This window comes from Eublepharis macularius, chromosome 11 (genome assembly GCF_028583425.1).
Source record: "Eublepharis macularius isolate TG4126 chromosome 11, MPM_Emac_v1.0, whole genome shotgun sequence".
In the NCBI taxonomy this organism is placed as follows: domain Eukaryota; kingdom Metazoa; phylum Chordata; class Lepidosauria; order Squamata; family Eublepharidae; genus Eublepharis; species Eublepharis macularius.
Window position 1 is genome coordinate 13,535,325 of NC_072800.1, and position 18,424 is coordinate 13,553,748.

The following is an 18,424-nucleotide window of genomic DNA, read 5'->3' on the forward strand; positions in this document are numbered from 1 at the left end:
GACATCAGCACATTACCAGGAGGTCAGAATAGAGTTTTCATGTGCACAACTATGTGGATGTGTACTGGGCAAACTGGACCTTTAACTTCACAGAGATGTTCCAGGTGGGCTGTTTGCCTGGAGGTGACAGGCAACTAGGATCAAATGGAGCCCACAGTGTCACAGGGTCTACTCAGCCCAGTCTGGCTGTGACTGTGAAGGCAAAGAGGCCCAAGAGGTCCAAACTAAGTGGATCCTGTACTGCTGTCAACACTCTAAGTTCCACTTGTCTTCACTTGCTCTAGGACTGTTTTAACATCCCAATAAAACATGGCCATTTTCACACGTCTTACCGGCCACGCAAAATTGCTCAGAACTCCCGGAATGACAGCGTCTTCCTGGCATGATTTCCCGTCATGACTCCGGTTTGTGGTGGGAAATCGTGCCCGGAAGATGCTGTCGTTCTGGGAGTTTTGAACGATTTTGCGCAGCTGGGAAGATGTGTGAAAACGGCCCATGATACACAGAGAGAAGATTGCACATGTAATCCTGCTCCTACAGGCATGCCATTTTGCCTCCTTGCAACAGGTAACCCGCCTCCCTATCCTCAGCCCCATTCATGAGCCCTTGACAAACTGAGAAGCACGAGAAAAAGTCGTTGGGGAATGGCCTCCATATTGACACTCTAGGAAGTTCTCCTTGTCTCTATGGCAAAGGCGATAGGGGAAATTCCTGGAGTGTCCTCCAGAAGTGATATCACCTCATCCCCAAACTCCACCGCACCTCGAGCACCACCCTCAAAATTTCCCAGCATTTTCTAAGACAGGGCTGTCAACCTTGCATTCCCCACCTTCCAAGTATTGAAAGAAAATACGAAAGACTCGCTTTCAAGGAAATTGCTTTTCTTTTTTCCTCCTTAGGTCAGGCTTCTTCACCAACAGATATTTCCTTTTGAATATTTTTAGAGCCCATGCCATGGGGTACGACAAAGCAGTTAATTTGGGTTTAATATTACAGAACAAGTACATTAATAATAATAAGCCCCCAAGCATTTCAGTTGGCCTGTCTGGAGTCTCCGAATTCCTGTTGTGTGCCTGTTGCTTCCCACTCACCACCTCCACTTTGGGTTGCGTCCGATTTTCAATGAGGAATGAAAGCCCTTTATGTCTCTTGAAGGTCAGTGGATTTTCTGTCTGCACAAGGATTCGCCTTAAGACGTTTCTGACCTTTCAGAGCAGCCGGTGGCTGAGCTTCCTCCTGCATTAAGTTCATAGCTGGGTGACTCAGTAATCCAAAAAGAGACAGAGAGAAAATCCAGGCTAAAGAGAAGGATCAGATTCAAAGATGGATCATGCTGGCTCGGACAGTAAATGGCAAAGGGTTTATGTATTTATTTATTTTACGACATTTAAATCTGGCTTTTCTGCCCAAGCCAGGTCACCAAGGCGGCTAACAATAAAGCGAGCATAATAAAAATACGTCAGAACAACCAACTTAAAAACACAAAGCAGTACTGTTCGAAAACGAAAAGGTCTTCACCTGCTGGTGGAAGACAATGATAGAGAAGGACAGATGACTATACCTAGGGAGTCCCATAATTTTGGTGTCATGACCAAGGAAGCCATCTCTCAGGTGGCCTTTGTCCTTCTCATTCCCTCCAAAGGTAATTTTTGTCTATTGTTAAAATGGGCAACACTGATAAAAATGAGAAAAGTAAGTATGATGATCAGCTACTTGGCTTTGTAGAGATCTTCCAGGAGTCTGCTCTAACATACTTGGAATCTGCATTCTCTAAAACATCGAAATTGTTTAGCAGCAAGCCTCCCCACCCTAGGCCAATTTGGGCCCATTTAGGGCCTGTTTCAGCCATTTTGGGCCTGTTTTGGCTCAATTCAGGCCTGAAGAGGCCAGGATCAGGATGCTACTGGGCAGCGGAGTGTTCCCCCGCTTGGCAGCAGCCCAATCCTGGCGGTTTAGGGCCCGATCCTCGCCATTTGGGGCCTGTTTTGGCCATCTTGGACCCCAGACGACCAGGATTGCACCCAAAACGGCCAGGAGTATTCCCCCACCTGGCAGTGGCCCGATTATGGATGTTTGGGGTCTGATCCAGCAGTTCTTAAAACTGCCCCTCCCCGTTCCTGTCCATTTTGGGCCAGAAATGGGCCCAAAGTGGCTAGGATCGGGCCTGAATGGGCCAGGATCGGGGTGCTGCTGGGCAGGGGAGTGCTCAGTGGTCCATTCCAGGCCAAATTGGGCCTGATCCTGGTCATTTCAGGCCCATTTCTGGCCCAAAACTGCCAGGAATGGGGTGGGGCAGTTTTAAGAACTGCTGGAATGCTATTCCGGAGTGTTCTGGCAGAAAAAAAGTCCTGGATGGACCATTGTTAAGGTTCCTTAACAATATCTTGGAAACTCTGAGATGTGTGTCAGGAATAGCTTTGAGAGCCGAGACTGAAGAGATGTTTTATGAAGCAAAGGCATGGTGGAGAGCATTTAACTTAAAAATTAGGATTTTGAAATCAAATTTAGAACTAAGTCTCCTTGGATTAGTTATGCTGGATCATTGTACAAATAATTGGGATATATATTTGGAATCCAAATGATCATGTTTGGACATCACCCATGATATGATAGAAACTATGAGTACTAGTTAATCAAAGGATGTTTGAGATCTTGATTATAATAGCATGTTGGTTAGAGCTTGCAGAGTATGCTCTTCTCTTTCAGTTGTCATTCTTCCTCCCAAAAATGCCAAATTATTTGTCTGAGTTAACTCTCCCAAAGTATAGAAGGGCATTTATGTTTGTGCATTTGAACACCTTGCCATCGGCTGTGTTGTTTGGACGGTTTTATGGTATTCCATGTTCTTAACAGACTCTGTAGATGTATTACTAACCACATTGATACTATAGATTGTACCAGGGGTGGCCAAACTTGCTTAATGTAAGAGCCACATAGAATAAACGTCAGAGGTTTGAGATCCACAAGACATGGTGCATTGAAATGACTTCAGATGAAGAGGTGGGTTTGGTGGGAGTGTCTTGAAATTGACATCACAGGAAGGGGTGGGGTTTTGGCACAGTATGCTGGAAGTGACATCATCGGAAGTGTTGGAGCTTGGGAAGAGCCATCACCTGACCTTTGACTTGGAAGTGATATCACAATAGTGATGCCATGTCTTTGCTAGGCTTCACCCCCAAAGTCCCCAGGTATTTTCCGAGTCAGACCTGGCAACCCCAACATTTTTATAGAAAATATGAAAGACATGGAAAGAAAGGAGGAAAAGGGAGGGAAAGACATGGAAAGAAAGAAGGAAAGAAGGAAAGGGAGAGTGGAAAAGACATGGAAAGAAAGGAGGAAAGGGAGGGAGAGAGGGAAATAAACTAAACTAAAATGTATGGCCACAGCAATAGAGACCTCTGGGAGCCGCTCAATAGGTCTAGAAGAGCCACATGTGGCTCCTGAGCTGCAGTTTGGCCACCCCTGGATTATACTATTTTGAAGTGTCCTGAACTTTTAGATTGGAGAGGTAAACTTATTCTTCTTCCATTTAAGAAGGATTTTATTTCACTTGAAGCGAAATCTTCTTGGCTATTAAGCAATGAAGATAAGCAAGTAACTTTGTATGTGGCAAAATTTTTGGCAGCTGTAGTAAAGCCATGTTGTAACTCTGGCAGTCAACTCTAGGTTTCCCTTTTAGTAGGTGATGGCTTGTTGTTTATGACTTTTTGTCATGAGAACAGTAATTAAGAAGAACAACCAGCCGCAACCCTGAATATCCCACCACCATCCTACTAGCATCAGGGAGGAAGTAAAGGAGACAGATATGCTAAATGACTAATATGGTCTACAACCTGGGTGGGCAGCAGTTTTCTAAGAGGGATCATGTTTGGATTAAAAAGGGACAGAAGGACAAGCCATAGCGCCTGCTGATTCACTTCCCACACAATGATTCGTCTACATGCTCTTCCCTGCTGCAAACAGTGACAGAAGCATTAGCAAAATCCTCCTTTTGGGCTTCTCAGCTTTTCACTATCATTTATTGGTGTTACACCTGCAGAAAGTAGTGAGCAAATGAAGTGCATAAAGGGAATGCTCCCATAGTGCTGACACAGTGACGAACACGTGTTGGGAGAGGCAATGGTAGCTGGGAAGGGTAGTTTAACAAGACAGAGCTGGCGGCAGGGCAAGGGCTTTGCTATACACTGGAGCTGTGTGAAGGGGCTGTGAAATACCAGAAGGGAAACTTCAGCTATTATAACCTCTCCAGGTCCAAGCCCGGCTCTATAAGGCAGCTCCAGCCCATGTCCATTCCTTGCTGCCCTCTGGTTGCAATCCCACACAGTTTTAGACTGGAGAGGTGAAATTGAGAGCTTTCAGGAGACAAAGATGAAATTAACAAACCCTCTGAGGAGCGATCTCTGCAGGCTGTTTTTTTTTTAAACTATGCTTCCTACACTTGACAAACATGTGCCAAGGCGTCTCATGTAGAGAGGCTCTGACTCTGCTTTGGCAAAAGTACATGAGTGTGTGTGTGTGTGTGTGTATCCTTAAGGCTAGGGGCTATGTAGAAAGCAAGTGTTGTTGCTGGGAGATCCAGGATTAAATCTTCCCAGCGTCTTTAAACAGTTGTGCAGGTCACAGTTGTGTAGGTCAGAGGTGTGGTGCAGGATAAAAGAGCTATATTCAGTAGTTCAGTTCAGAGTGCTGTTTGTACCATCACTACCTGGGCCTTGCATACGGGAAGAACTGTCTATCCCAGAATGAACCCATGTGGCAACTTGGATCAGTTGTCATCTTCCCATCTGCTCCTGCCACTGCTCTATCCTGAGCTTTTTCATTGGCGGCTCCTACACTGTGGAACAACCTCTCTGAATTTGTTAGTTCCACACCCACTCTTTTAAATTCTAGACATTTCTAGAAGCCAGAACTGTTTGCCAGGGCCTGCCCTGCCAGTCTCATGTCACTGCTGCTGCATTTTAAAAACAACCTGTTATACCTCAGTCATAACCTGTTTCCAATCTACTTGATAATAATTCGAGGAATTTTTTTGTGAGCTTGTGGATAGCAGACTGAAGGAGACTGTTAAAATGTGGTCGGAAATTAGCCTGTGAGAGGCACAGAGAACCAGGGCTTTTTTTCAGCAGGAACGCGGTGGAACGGAGTTCCAGAACCTCTTGAAAACGGTCACATGGCCGGTGGCCCCGCCCCCTGATCTCCAGACAGAGGGGAGTTTAGATTGCCCTCCACGCCACAGCGCGGAGGGCAATCTACACTCCCTTCTGTCTGGAGATCAGGAGGTGGGGCCACCACCCATGTGACCATTTTCTCCGAGAGTAACCGACTGAGTTCCACCACCTCTTTTCCCAGGAAAAAAGTCCTGCAGAGAACCAATATTTATTTCCATAGGAAAACAAAAATATTATGAGATTATTAAAGGACAAACCAAAGCCAGTGATGCTGCAAAAGAAAATGACCTATTAGAATGGGCATCTAGCTTTAGTCCTGAGCAAGTTGCCTTTTATTTCATTTAAGCTTGGGCTTTCCACAGGCACCTGAGCTCTGGATACTGCACACTTTCACTTTGTTGAGTTTTGTACAGGCAAAGTTCTGAAAATGTGATCTTACAGCAAATCTTCCCTTCCAGCAGTGCAGCAGAGTTCTATTCAGTGAAAGGTCATTTTGGGAGCAATCCTAAGGAGATAATTGAGTGTTAATAGTAAGAAAATGTTCTTAGGATTGTGACCTTGGAAACCTGACCTGCTCTTATATTCTGATCCATATGGAGGAGGGTAGAGAGACCCCGAAGGACTAGGCAACTGGAAGAATGCTTCCCGTGATGCAGGGCTTTTTTTCAGCTGGAACGTGGTGGAACGGAGTTCCGGCACCTCTTGAAAATGGTCACGTGGCCGGTGGCCCCGCCCCCTGATCTCCAGGCAGAGGGGAGTTTAGCGGTGTGGAGGGCAATCTAAACTCCCCTCTGTCTGGAGATCAGGGGGCGGGGCTACTGGCCATGTGACCATTTTCGCCAAGGCGATTTAAACTTTAAAAAACTCCCTTGTTCCAGCTGACCCAAAGTGACGTCATTGTGCGGTCCTGAGTTCCATCACCTCTTTTCCCAGAAAAAAAGCCCTGCCATGATGATACACAAAGGACTAGTACACTTAGACCGCACAGCCAAGATTTTGTTGCATTCAAATAAAGGCAGGGTAGTTTCCAGGAGATAGCATTTTTTGGATGAAGTTCTTCCTGTTCACTTGCAGGCTCATTTTTCTGTAGAAAAGGCTGGATTAATTGCCGGAGTGCGGATCAAGGAAGTCCCCACCGATGACAAGTTTGCTGTACGTGGATCAGCTCTAAGGAGAGTTCTGGATCAAGACAAAGCTGCTGGTCTTATCCCGTTCTTTGTAAGTACCAACCGTCTTAGGATGCTGGGAGGTCTATGATTAGATTTCCCCTGCATCTTTAAAAGCTCAATAGCTGTCTAGGCTCCTAATCCAAATCAGATATGTTGTGCAGGATGGGGGAAAGGTTATAACCGTTACACTATTGCATACTTTCATGAATTGAAATTAATCGCCCCTATGCTGTTTCAGCCTTGGACAAGAAAAAGACAGGCACACATGGCCTGTCTTTTTTCCTGTTCCAAAGGTAATTACAGCCCTGCACAGTCAGCATAGATTGGCCAATGGTGCAGGATAAGGATAGTTAAACTCCTTTTCCTATGCTACCTATCCCATTGAAGTGGGGCCTCGTATAGTTTAGGAAAAACAGAGAAGATCTGATCATGCATCTCTTGATGGCTGGTCTCGTTTACATACAAGTTTTCATTAACGGTTCTGAAAGTCAATGAGCAAGTGACTGGCAGGCTGCTCTGTGTCGTTAGAAGCCGTTGGATATTCAGCAGCCATATTTATTGCCATGCTCCAAAAAACTGCTAATTCCTATAGATAAAGCCCTTTTCCCAGTCGAAAAGGTGGGAACCGAACATACAACTCTGCTTCCTTTCTTATTAGCTTGCACTAATTTTCATCAGGACCACCACTTGCTACCTGCTCTGCCAAAACCAGATATAAACAAGTTGGATCCGAACCTGAGGTTACCCAGTACTATTTAATAAAAGGAATGTGTGATAGGATGTCATCCAGCATTTTCCTGATCTTTTCCTGTTGGATACGGATTATGGATCCGTTTTGCAGAAGGCAGGAAAATGGTCTCAAAACCATTCTCAAAACCATTTTGGTTCTGCTGTGCTCTGCTCTTATCAAATGTGATGCCGGAGAATAAGGGTGGGGTTGGCAATAGCTACGTGCAAAATGTAAAACTAGCCCAAACGGCTAGTTTAAAAAACATTTCTATCCACTCTTCCCTTGACCTCGCATGGCCTATTTAAAGGCTCTCCTAGCATCAGGGCTTTTTTTCAGCTGGAACGTGGTGGAATGGAGTTCCGGAACCTCTTGAAAATGGTCACATGGCCGGTGGCCCCGCCCCCTGATCTCCAGACAGAGGGGAGTTGAGATTGCCCTCCACAATCTAAACTCCCCTCTGTCTGGAGATTAGGGGGCGGGGCCACCGGCCAAGTGACCATTTTCAGGAGGGCAATTTAAACTGTAAAAAACTCCCCCTTTGTTCCAGCTGACCCAAAGCGACATCATTGTGCAGTCCTGAGAGCATACACACACTTTGCACGCGTGCATGTGGTACCAGGGGCACCACCTCCCACCAGGAGTCGCCCCCTGTGCTGGCAACCCAATGAGTTCCACCACCTGTTTCCCGTGCCCCCCAAAAGCTCTGCCTAGCATTAACTGGAATACAGTTCTGTGATTTGTACCAAGTCTTCTGTTTACAGAAATGTGTCAGCTAAGATCCAAGTAGGTAACATTATCTTTCCTTTTAATGGCAAGGAGTCCTAATTCTGCAGCATGCTGATTCATTGGTCTTGTATGGATTTACAAAGATAAGGACTTACATCCCCAGAAGATTTCGACAGCTTTGCCTCAGGATTTCTGCTCAAATAACTTTCATGCCACATTTTTAAAAAAACCAGGGGTGGGGTTTTGGCACGCAATCTTGGCTGGAGAAATCAGTACTCTCCGCTTTGCTTCGTTCCCGGGTCTCCTCCTCCTCCTCCCCTCTCCGTAGGGTTGCCATCCCTTTTCTTGCCCCCCCCCTTTTTGTAACAGCTGCCCGATGTGCAAAAATGTTACATGTGATGCACGGCTTTTCTAAGCACAGAGAAGCAAAGATGGACAACAGGCGGCATGATGGCATGTCGGCCTTTGGATTTCTGCCTGTTGCAATCCAGCTAAAGGAACAGGATCCTCAGAAGAATATCAGTCATCCGGACTTGTCAGGGGTGGGGTTGGTTTACAGGTTCTGGATCCCAAGCTGTTTTTTCAGGCACGTTTGGGCGTCTGGTTCCAAGACCTGAAGCACCGTGAAACAATTTTTTTTTTATTTTACCTCATTTACATCCTACTTTCATTCCCAATGAAGACCCAAAGTGGCTGATATCGTTCTCCGCGCCTCCATTTTATTCTCACAACAACCCTGTAAGGTAGGTTAGGCTGAGTGTGTGACTGACCCAAGGTCACTCAGCGAGTTTCCATGGCAGACCAAAATAGTAAAGAGTCCAGTAGCACCTTTAAGACTAACCATCTGACAAAGAGAGCTGTGGTTCTCGAAAGCTTATGCTACAATAAAGTTGGTTAGTCTTAAAAATGCCACTGGGCTCTTTACTATTTTGCAGCTACAGACTAACACGGCTAACGGGGTGGGTGATTTCTACCAATTCTCCTTCCTGCTGCAGTCCACCGGGTCTGCTGAAATTTTGTTCCTGTGGGTCAGCAGGGGGCGGGGACTGAAATGGGAGGGGGAATGGTTGGAATTTGCTGCTCTTTCTTAAGAAAAATCTTCTGAATATGTGGTTGGTTACATGCCACCAAGGGATCTCTACTTTGCCCACAGGTGCCTTAGGAAATGGTGGGGCGGGATGTTGTGCTAGTGCACCGCTGACATCACCTCTGGTAAAAGTAAGAAGTGACATCATGGACGCTCTAGAGTTTACGAAAAACTCTGTGGTAAAACCATAGAGTTTGTGTAAATTCTAGAGCATCTAGAGGTCCTGCCCCAGCTGCAGCCTGGCAACTCTAATGCCAGTATAAATATATGTGAAGCTATAGGTGTGAGGCGGATCTGTGAAGGCTCCCCCCACAGATGCTTTCCCTGAATTTTCAGCTTCCATTATTTTCAAAAGCCAAAGCAGGCTGTGTTGTGTAGTGGTTAAAGGGTCCAGCTAGGATAAGGGATTCCTGGGTTCAAATCCTCACACTGCCACGAGGTTCATTGAGTGACCTTGGGTCAGTTACACACAGGGTTGTTGTGAGGATAAAATGTGGAAAGGAGAACTATGTATGCTGTCCTGAGCTCTTTGGAGGAAGGGTGGGATAAAAACGCAGTATACTGATAATGTGAGTACCCACACTGTTCCTCTAAGGAAACATGCTGGCAGATGCCTGCCCAATTATTCATCCAGAGGCACACCAGTCCTGGATTCAGAAGCTCGGACTGCTGAATCAAAGCGCTTTACACTCGTTTGTAAAACGTCTTATTTAATTAAAACGACAACATTAATGAAATAAATATAATTATTAAACTGTCTCTCTTTTGGTGCTTTGCATTGACTTGGGGTTATAGTTACCAACTCCAGCTTGGGAAATTCCTGGAGATTTGGAGTGGTGCCTGTGGAAGGGGGATTTGGGTGCGGATTTCTCTGAGAATCTATGGTATACCACAGGGTTTTTGTCCTCGGCAGCGGAACTGATCCCTGTAGTTTGGAGATCACTCTCACGGGATGCAACTCAGTATACTCCTTCTGGCAATGGGGCCCGGCAGATGTGCAGGCCAAGCCCTGTGTACAAGCAAGAGAGATTACCTGTCCAATGCAAACGTCTGACTCTTTTGCATCCAGAATCGGAGCAGCTGCAGGAGGCGGCTGTATTTAAATGCTACCATCTGAGGAGGGCCCTGCCTGGGGGTTCCTCTGTCCTGTCAGCTCCATTTGCGAGAGACAGCCTGTCCCTGCTCCAAATGTGATTACAAGGCTCTAATATGGCTTACAAATTGGGTTAGAGTTATTGGCTGGCCCTGGCAAAGCAGGGGACAAACCCCCCACCAGCCACCCCAAAGGCCAACAGATGCTACCAGCTGGAATGGCTTTTGGGAACTGATACCAGGGGCTTTGAGGCCACTTAGACACCTACAGGAAAGCCTGCCAGACCAGTGGCATACAGCTGAACTTTGTCACGTAAACACACTCTCGTCCGAGGGCCTGAACTGATTACAGAAGGCTGCATGCTGCTGCTTTTAAAAGGATTATTTATAGCAGGATGCTGCTTTCATTGGGATGCTAATGTCCCTGCTAAGTAGGCTTGCCAACCTCCAGGTGGATCCTGGAAATCTGGAATGACAACTGACTGCAGGACTACAGAGATCCGTTCCCCTGGAGAAAATGGCTGCTTTGGAGAGAGGAGCATTGTATGGTGTTTGTACCCTGCTGAGGTCCCTCTCCTCCCAAACCCCTTCCTCTCCAAGCTCCTCTCCCAAATAGCCAGGAATTTCCCAGTCCCAAGATGGCAACCCGACAGCTAAAACTGGGGTTTGTTTCTGCTTCTGCCCAGCTGCAAAGACCGCTTGTTACAGCAGCATAGCAGTAAGTTCGTGCAGAAGGGGCAGTATTAACTTTGGGTGTGTGACCTTTTTTATTAATTAAATGGGCCGATTCAAACATTAAGGTCTTACCCAGGTTGTGTCTGCATTCCACCGTTCTCTTTCAGTTAGGTGGCTTCCCTCAACTCCCAGTCATGTGTGTAGGAAATGAGGGGGAATGTGCAAATCACCTTGGACTGAAATAACAGATAATCCAGCCACAACCATAACACATGCAAGCCATAACAAGTAGTATACAGGTTGTGTTCAGTGGGCTGCAGGTCTTTATCCAACAGATCTCTGGTTCGTAGAGCTGCTTGTGCATTTCACAACTGTTAGTGGGAAGGGAGCTTCTCTGAGTTCACCTGAAAGTATCTGCTCCTTGTAAGACAAATGCCCACAAGTTCCACAGAAGATATCCTAGGGAATGGCTGCTTGCAACTGGCTCACACAAGCTGTTCACGTTGCTTATCACAGCCAGTTTTGTGCCACCCAGAAGGATGCCACAAGCGGCTTGCCGACTCTTAATTCAGTTGGATTTATTTTTCAATGGCTGCTTTTGGTTTTTTCCGACAGTTTTGTGCAACGCTAGGAACCACGACATGCTGCTCATTTGACCGACTGCTGGAACTGGGCCCGATTTGTAAGTCTGTTGATTTGGTTCCGAGTTGACTGTCTGTCACCAGGCCTGCCATGGAGCAGCTGCCCCTTTGTATCTCATGAGGCCCACAGGGTCCTGATACCATTTCAGTGGGACATACGAACTTCCGGGTGGTGAATTTCAGCAGGATAAAGGGTCCTCCTGAGCCAATTCTAATGTGATGAATGTTTGCTTATTACTCATGTGCTGCATCCAGTTCAAGCACCTTCCCTTAGGCTGGCAGGGCAATTGCGCTATAGGAATGATGGCTCAGGGGTAGCGTATCTGCTTGGCATACAGAAGGCCACAGGTTCAAGCCCCAGCATCTCCAGTTAGAAGGATCAGGCAGTAGTTGATGTGAAACTCTGGCCGTTTTCACGCGTCTTACCAGCTGCGCAAAACTGCTCAACACTCCTGGAATGACAGCATCTTCCTGGCGCGATTTCCCATCACGCCACAAACCAGAATCATGATGGGAAATCGTGCCAGGAAGACACCGTCGTTCCGGGAGTTTTGCGTGATTTTGCGCAGCCGGTAAGACGTGTGAAAACGGCCTCTGCCATCTGAGATGCCGGACAGATCCTGCCAGTTGGAGCAGACGATCCTTATCTTGATCGACCTGTTATCTGATTTGGTATAAGGCAGCATCTCAAGTCAGTCAGTCAATACCTTTATTGGCATAGAACAAAACTAAGCAAACCTGTATTTGGATATACAAAATACAACCAGAACTTATATCCTGTAGTCCCTAATTATGCAAAATAAGGTTAATTAAAACTTCCCATATTTGGATGTAAAATTCGCATCAGAGCAGAATATGAGCAATTGACTCTGGTTCCCTACTATTACATGGGCAGGTTCTTTCATGGTAGGGCAATCTGGCAAATTTTCCATAAAGAACTGCAGAGGGGAAAACATTACATCTTGCTAACATAAAGGCACAATGTAAGTGTGGGGTTGTGAGCTGTGTAAAATAAGTAGCTGGAAGCCCCTGTCTCGATGTTATAATAACCAGCAAAGGAGAACAGGTTTTGCCTATGTGAGACCAGAGAGGTTGTTTCTTGATGCACCTACTGAACATTGCCAGCACTGTGAATGCAAGGTCTGCTTCCCAGGCCTCATGATTGTAACTCATCTGCCCCTTCCTTCAATGTGACATTCATCTAGCCTTTAAAAAAGTCAAGAATGCTTGAAAAGCTGCAATGCTCCATCTTTTTGTGAATCTTTTGCTTTTTAAATTTTAATAAAAAACCATCTCTTTGAAGGCTGTGAACGCTCCCTTTCCAGCACAGGAGCACTCATGTGCTCTGATGAATTTTTTCTAAACGAGAGGGTTATATAGCAGTATGATCGTTTTATCCCCCCTACCCCAACTTATATGGAGGTTGGATATTTTACCATTGTCTTTGAATTAATTATTAGAAGAGTATCCATGTTAGTCTTAGATCCAGAGTTAAGCCGTGTTAGTCTGTAGTAGCAAAATAGAAAAGAGTCTAGTAGCACCTTTAAGACTAACCAACTTTACTGTAGCATAAGCTTTCGAGAGTCACAGTTCTCTTCGTCAGATGCATGGAGGGTTTGAAGAAACTGGCCAGAGATATAGAGGAGGGGAGGGGAGGGAGAAGTAGATGCAAACAGCTCCTTCTGATATGGAGATCAGTTTGCTTCTGTTAAGGAAGTCAGTTACTTCTGATAATGAGATAACCATTCATAGTCTCTATTCAATCCCAGCCTGACTGAGTCAAATTTACATATGAATTCCAATTCAGCAGCTTCCTGCTGGATTCTGTTTTGAAAGGTTTCTGTTGAACTACAGTGACCTTTTAGTCCTTGATGGAATGTTCTGATAGATTGTAGTGTTCTCCCACTGGTTTCTGGATGTTGCCATTTTTAATGTCAGATTTGTGTCCATTTATTCTTTTGCGCAGAGGTTGGCTGGTTTGTCCAATGTACAGAGCAGATGGGCATCGTTGGCACATGAGGGCATATATCATGTTGGAGGATGAGCAGCTGTAAGAGCCAGAGATAGTGTAGTTGACGCCATTGGGTCCTGTACTTTTATTTCCTGGGTAGATCTGAGGACAGAGCTGGCATCTGGGTCTGTTGCAGGGCCTGGTACCTGTGCTGGTGACTCTGCTTGCTGATTCATGATTGTAAGTGAGAAGTCGTTTAAGGTTGGGGGGCTGTCTGTAGGCAAGGAGAGGTCTTCCACCCAGGGCTTGTGAGAGAGAGGCATCATTTTCCAGGATGGGTTGTAGATCACTGATGATACGTTGGATGGGTTTGAGCTGGGAACTATAGGTAACGACCAGTGGTGTTCTCTTGTTAGTTCCTTTAGAGCAGGCTGGAGCAGGCTGTTTCTGGGTACTAGTCTGGCCCTGTTGATTTGTTTCCTCACTTCATTTGGTGGGTACTGTAGCCCCAAAAATGCTTGTTGTAAATCTCTTAAGTGGGAGTCCCGATCAAGAGCATTGGAGCAGATATGATTGTAACATAAGGCTTGGCTGTAGAAAATCGACCGAGTGGTATGTTTAGGGTGGTAGCTGGAGACATGTAGAGGCATGGGTTTCCGGTATAAGGTGGTGTTTATCTGTCCATTATGTAGTTGTACAGTGATGTCCAGGAAGTGTACCTGTTGTGTAGAGTGGTCCAGGCTCAGGTTGATAGTAGGGTGAAAGTTGTTGAAGTCCTGATGAAATCTCTCAAGGGCTTCCTTCCCATGGGTCCAAATGATGATGTCATCCAAGAATCTTAAGTACAGGAGTGATTTCAGTGGATGGGAGCTGAGGAAGCATTGCTCCAAGTCCGCCATGAATATGTTAGCATATTGTGGTGCCATGCGTGTGCCCATGGCTGTGCCATTAACCTGTAGATATAAGCTGTCCCCAAATCTGAAGTAATTATGAGTGAGTACGAAGTGGCAAAGTGTGCTGTGGTTTTGTCCGGGATAATATTCCTGATGGCTTGCAGTCCATCTGCATGTGGGATATTGGTGTACAGAGCATATTAGTCTCTCGCTCAAAACTAGCAGAGAACCTTGGGGCATTAGCTTTTGTGGGCTTGAAGTTCAAGCCGCATTAAATATGTCCAGTCTCTGATCTGCCCTTTCTGGGCAAAGTGATTGAAAGAGCAGTAGCAGACCAGCCCCAAGTCTTCTTAAATAACTCACGTGCTCTGGACCCTTTTTAGGCTGGTTTCAGGCTGGGCTATGGGATGGAGATAGCTCTGGTGGCTTTAGCTGAGGACTTCCATCTGAATATAGTAAAGAGTCCAGTAGCACCTTTAAGACTAACCAACTTTATTGTAGCATAAGCTTTCAAGAGCCACAACTCTCATTGTCAGATCACCCTACTTTGAAGCTGTTAACTCAAGAACTGGACTTTGTAAGATGACCCAGTGTAGGTCCACTTAGAGGGCTGAGTCTGCTGAATCTGGAGGTGTATGATATGTGCCCCTACAAACTTAATTTTGGGATGCAGAGCTTTTCAATTTCCCCACAATATTTGTCTTTGACTTTCCGAATAAGGAACTAGGAACTGTGAATAAGGAACTGGGAACCAACTTAAGCTTCATCACAGGGTGGTGGGTGCAACTACATAATGTCAGGTAATAACGTCATGCATAACTCTTATAGTAACTCTTGAGCATTTCTGGCAGAAGCTCTGCTGAATAGGAGAATAGGAAATCTTTTAAAAGGAACATATTGTTTAAAAATATTTTCTGCACACACACAGCTTATCTTCAGCCAAACAGTGAAGATCCTTGTGCTATGGTGGTCACTGCTAAAGCAACATTTTAAAAATCTGCACAAACGGTTAGCCACTCAGAAGTCCTGCTGGGCAAAAGCTCCACCTGGTCCCACCTGCTTTCTAAAAACACTTGATGGGTGTCGGAAAAGGTGTCAGCAGACCCCACGGTGCCCATGGGTGCCATGTTGGGGATCAGTCCTAAACTAGTCTAGTCAGAAGTAAGTCCCATTATATTCAGTGGTTCTTACTCCCAGGAAAGTGTTCTTAGGATGTGTCTTTGGCAGTGCAATCCTGAGCAAAGTTATTCCATTCTAAGCCCATTGATTTCAGTGGGCTTAGACTGGGGGTAACGCTGTTTAGGATTGCACTGTTAGTTTCAGCAGGGTTTTGTGGGTTTCTTGCATTGTGCAAGTGGGCCTGCATTCACTCAATACCCTGGTCTGGATGATCCCCCGCAGCTGCTTCCAGACATTGCAGATTAGCTACATGAGGCTGCAATGCAAAGTTGTTGTTTTTTAAACAGACCTTCTGCAGCAACCCCTCCTGCATGGCTAATTATTCAGCAAAGGATATTGTTTAAGCATTTTTCTCCTTACAGGTAATGCTGAGAATATGTGGATGCATATTGATGCTGCCTATGCTGGGAGTTCATTCATCTGTCCCGAATTCCGCTATCTTCTCAATGGAGTGGAAGTAAGGAACAATGCCCTCCAATCATTGGGTGTTTAGCACCCACTCCCCCACCCAGTTTCTACAGTGGTAGACCTAAAGCAGAGAGGAAGGGGAGAAAGAGAAATGCATGGTCAATGAGGGATGAGGATAAGTAACTGAAGAAGTTATGGGTACTTAAAGTGAAGAAGTTATAGGTACTTTCAGTTGCATGGGCAGAGGCAGGCCTGGAACAGTGGCTGCTGTTGGTGGGTGGACTTTGAGCCTGTTAGATTCTGTTGCTTGCACAGATTCATTATTCCTAACTGGACTGTCTTCCCCCAAAACAAAAACCTGTGGTGAATGATAGCTATAATGCAACATCGTGCACAATCCCAGGAAACAGCAGCCATGTGTAATGAAGTGGCAAGATGTTTCTTGCCTGCATTTATTTTGAAAATCAAGTACACACGTTTCAAAAATAGGATACGTTTAGTTACAGAACAAGGGAGTGATAATCTATCTAACCGATTACGTGCAATCGTTTAAAATATTCTGTTGACTTTCTTTTTCCAATATGCCAGGCTGCTTGGCACTTGGCTAGCCAGTTTGCTTGTTCAGATAAGGGCAGCGCAATTTCCTGACTCTCTCTCCAGGCCACTGGATACACTCCTCGTCTTCCATGTCAGGAGGGAGGAAATATTACTGTTTGGTGAAGGCCAAAACCTAAAGACTGCCAATGGGTGGGGGCTGATAAAGAAAATGCGGGGAGACAAAGCCCTGACCAATAAAGCATCCTTCTTTTTCATTTTTTATCAGCAAACAAAGCTTGCTGTAATTTCCTGTGTGGGTTTTATTGGCTCCTGAAGGAAATGAATCATCCAGCCACTGTTGCGGTCTAGCATCTTCCAGCGTAGCAACCGTTCAACAGGGTCTGAATACATTTCTTACCTTAGCCATATGGAGTTTTCCACCTCTCTAAATTCAGTGCTTTGTCACAAAAGAACTTAACAGGGAAGCTGATGCAGTTGGATTGCAGTTAGGGAAAGCAGAGAAAATCTGGTTTTCCAAGGCTTTGCGCCATTACTTGTTCAGGAATTTTCAGAAATTGCAAAAGCAACCCCAATCAGTTGCAAACTTGGGAGTTGCTTTAGAAAGCATGTGTTCACTGAAAAAACCCCAGATTGTTTGCTGTGGTGACACCCAGGAAACTTGTGAGGCTGTGCCTGTGGTAGGCAACCTTTTCATCCAAGTACCCCAAACTCCACAATGGCCTCTTCCATGTTGACAATATGCTCTGACCAAGCTATCAGACTGTGGGGTTTTCAGAGCATCCACGTGATGTCACCCTCCTTACATTCTCCCGCTGTTGTCTGCTGCAGTTACATGGGCGGTACAACGGCATCACTTGCAGAGGTGACGCTGTGCCGGTTGGGTGCATGCGCACGGCATGTGCTCCTAAGATGCCTGCCGGTGGCGGACAAGCTTCGGGAGCTTGCCTGCACCCACTGATCGCTGGGCAATCGGTGGACAAGGGGGCAAATCCCCGGGAGTTTGCCTGCCACCAGTGGACACCTGGGACTCTTATTTGGGGAGGGGATGAGCCTCGGGGTGTGTGTGTGGAATGCCATAGAATCCACCCTCCAAAGGCTCCACCCCCCCTCCCAAATCGCGAGAATTTCCCAAGCCAGAGTTGGCAATCCTAGCAGACGGAGATGAGTGTTATTGGCTAGACACACTGGGAGCAAGTGGAGCGGCCCGTGGCTCAGAAGCGTGCCTTGGGTGGAGAATTGGCCCTGTGGGCTGAGCAAAACGGTCAGGCAGGGTGCTGTTTGGCATGCATGCTGGGAGCTGCCTGTCCCTGGGCTATGCTGTATTTTTCAAGGAGCAAATAGTTTCAGCTAATAAGACCAGGATCCAAGTAGCTTTCCCCCCCTTTAAACAACAGATTTATCACAAAATGCGTTCGCAATCCCACTCAGTTTCAAAAGCTCTTTTACCCCACATAACAATGGAAAGATGGCTGCTGTTCAAAATATGGATGCTCCAACAGTATTGGACATGTGGAACGAGCTGCATGGATCTTTAGATCATGGCCCAAGACGTTAACCCTGGCCTGTTCCATATGTTGTGAGTATTTTGATGCTGAGTTTTGGAACATAAGTTGGAGGACTCACATTCAGTGCCCGTTAAATTTTACGAGATAATGTTGAAATATTTGTCCAAGAATTCTTTCTCTCTCAACTGATGAACGTGTAATTTTTAAAAACTCTCATCAATCTTTCAGTTTGCAGATTCATTTAACTTCAACCCACACAAATGGCTTCTGGTGAACTTTGACTGTTCTACTATGTGGTAAGCAAGCATGGAAGCTAGTCGCAGTCTCGTACATTTCTCACAAAGTCTTCAAGTTCTTTTTGAAGAAAGTGTGTGTTTGGGAGGAGGTTTGGAATTGAAAATCTGGTAATATTATGTAGGTGTGTCTTGTAGTTTTGTTAGAGCTAAAATATACTTGAGGGGAAACTAGCAAAGGATACAAGGAAAAGCTATTGTTAAGTATTTTTTCCTCATAAAATTTGGTTCTTGAAGGAGGGAGATGGGCTGTCTATGTGAGGTTCATGGAGGTGAGCCCTTTGGTTGTATCCATGGGTGTGTATAGAATCTGACTCTGTCCATCAGAGATTTACTTGACTAATCTACC

The 18,424-nt window shown here is 45.8% G+C and overlaps 1 protein-coding gene across 3 annotated transcripts in view; it reads left to right on the forward strand.

Annotated features, from left to right (window-relative positions):
• DDC (dopa decarboxylase) overlaps window positions 1-18,424 on the forward strand; it is a 98,567-nt gene that overhangs the window by 47,997 nt on the left and 32,146 nt on the right. For all 3 annotated transcript variants that reach the window (XM_054991480.1, XM_054991482.1, XM_054991481.1), the window contains exons 6-9: window positions 6,243-6,386; window positions 11,263-11,329; window positions 15,674-15,768; window positions 18,011-18,078. In XM_054991480.1, the coding sequence (XP_054847455.1) occupies window positions 6,243-6,386; window positions 11,263-11,329; window positions 15,674-15,768; window positions 18,011-18,078 (374 nt within the window). The remainder of the gene's footprint in view (window positions 1-6,242; window positions 6,387-11,262; window positions 11,330-15,673; window positions 15,769-18,010; window positions 18,079-18,424) is intronic.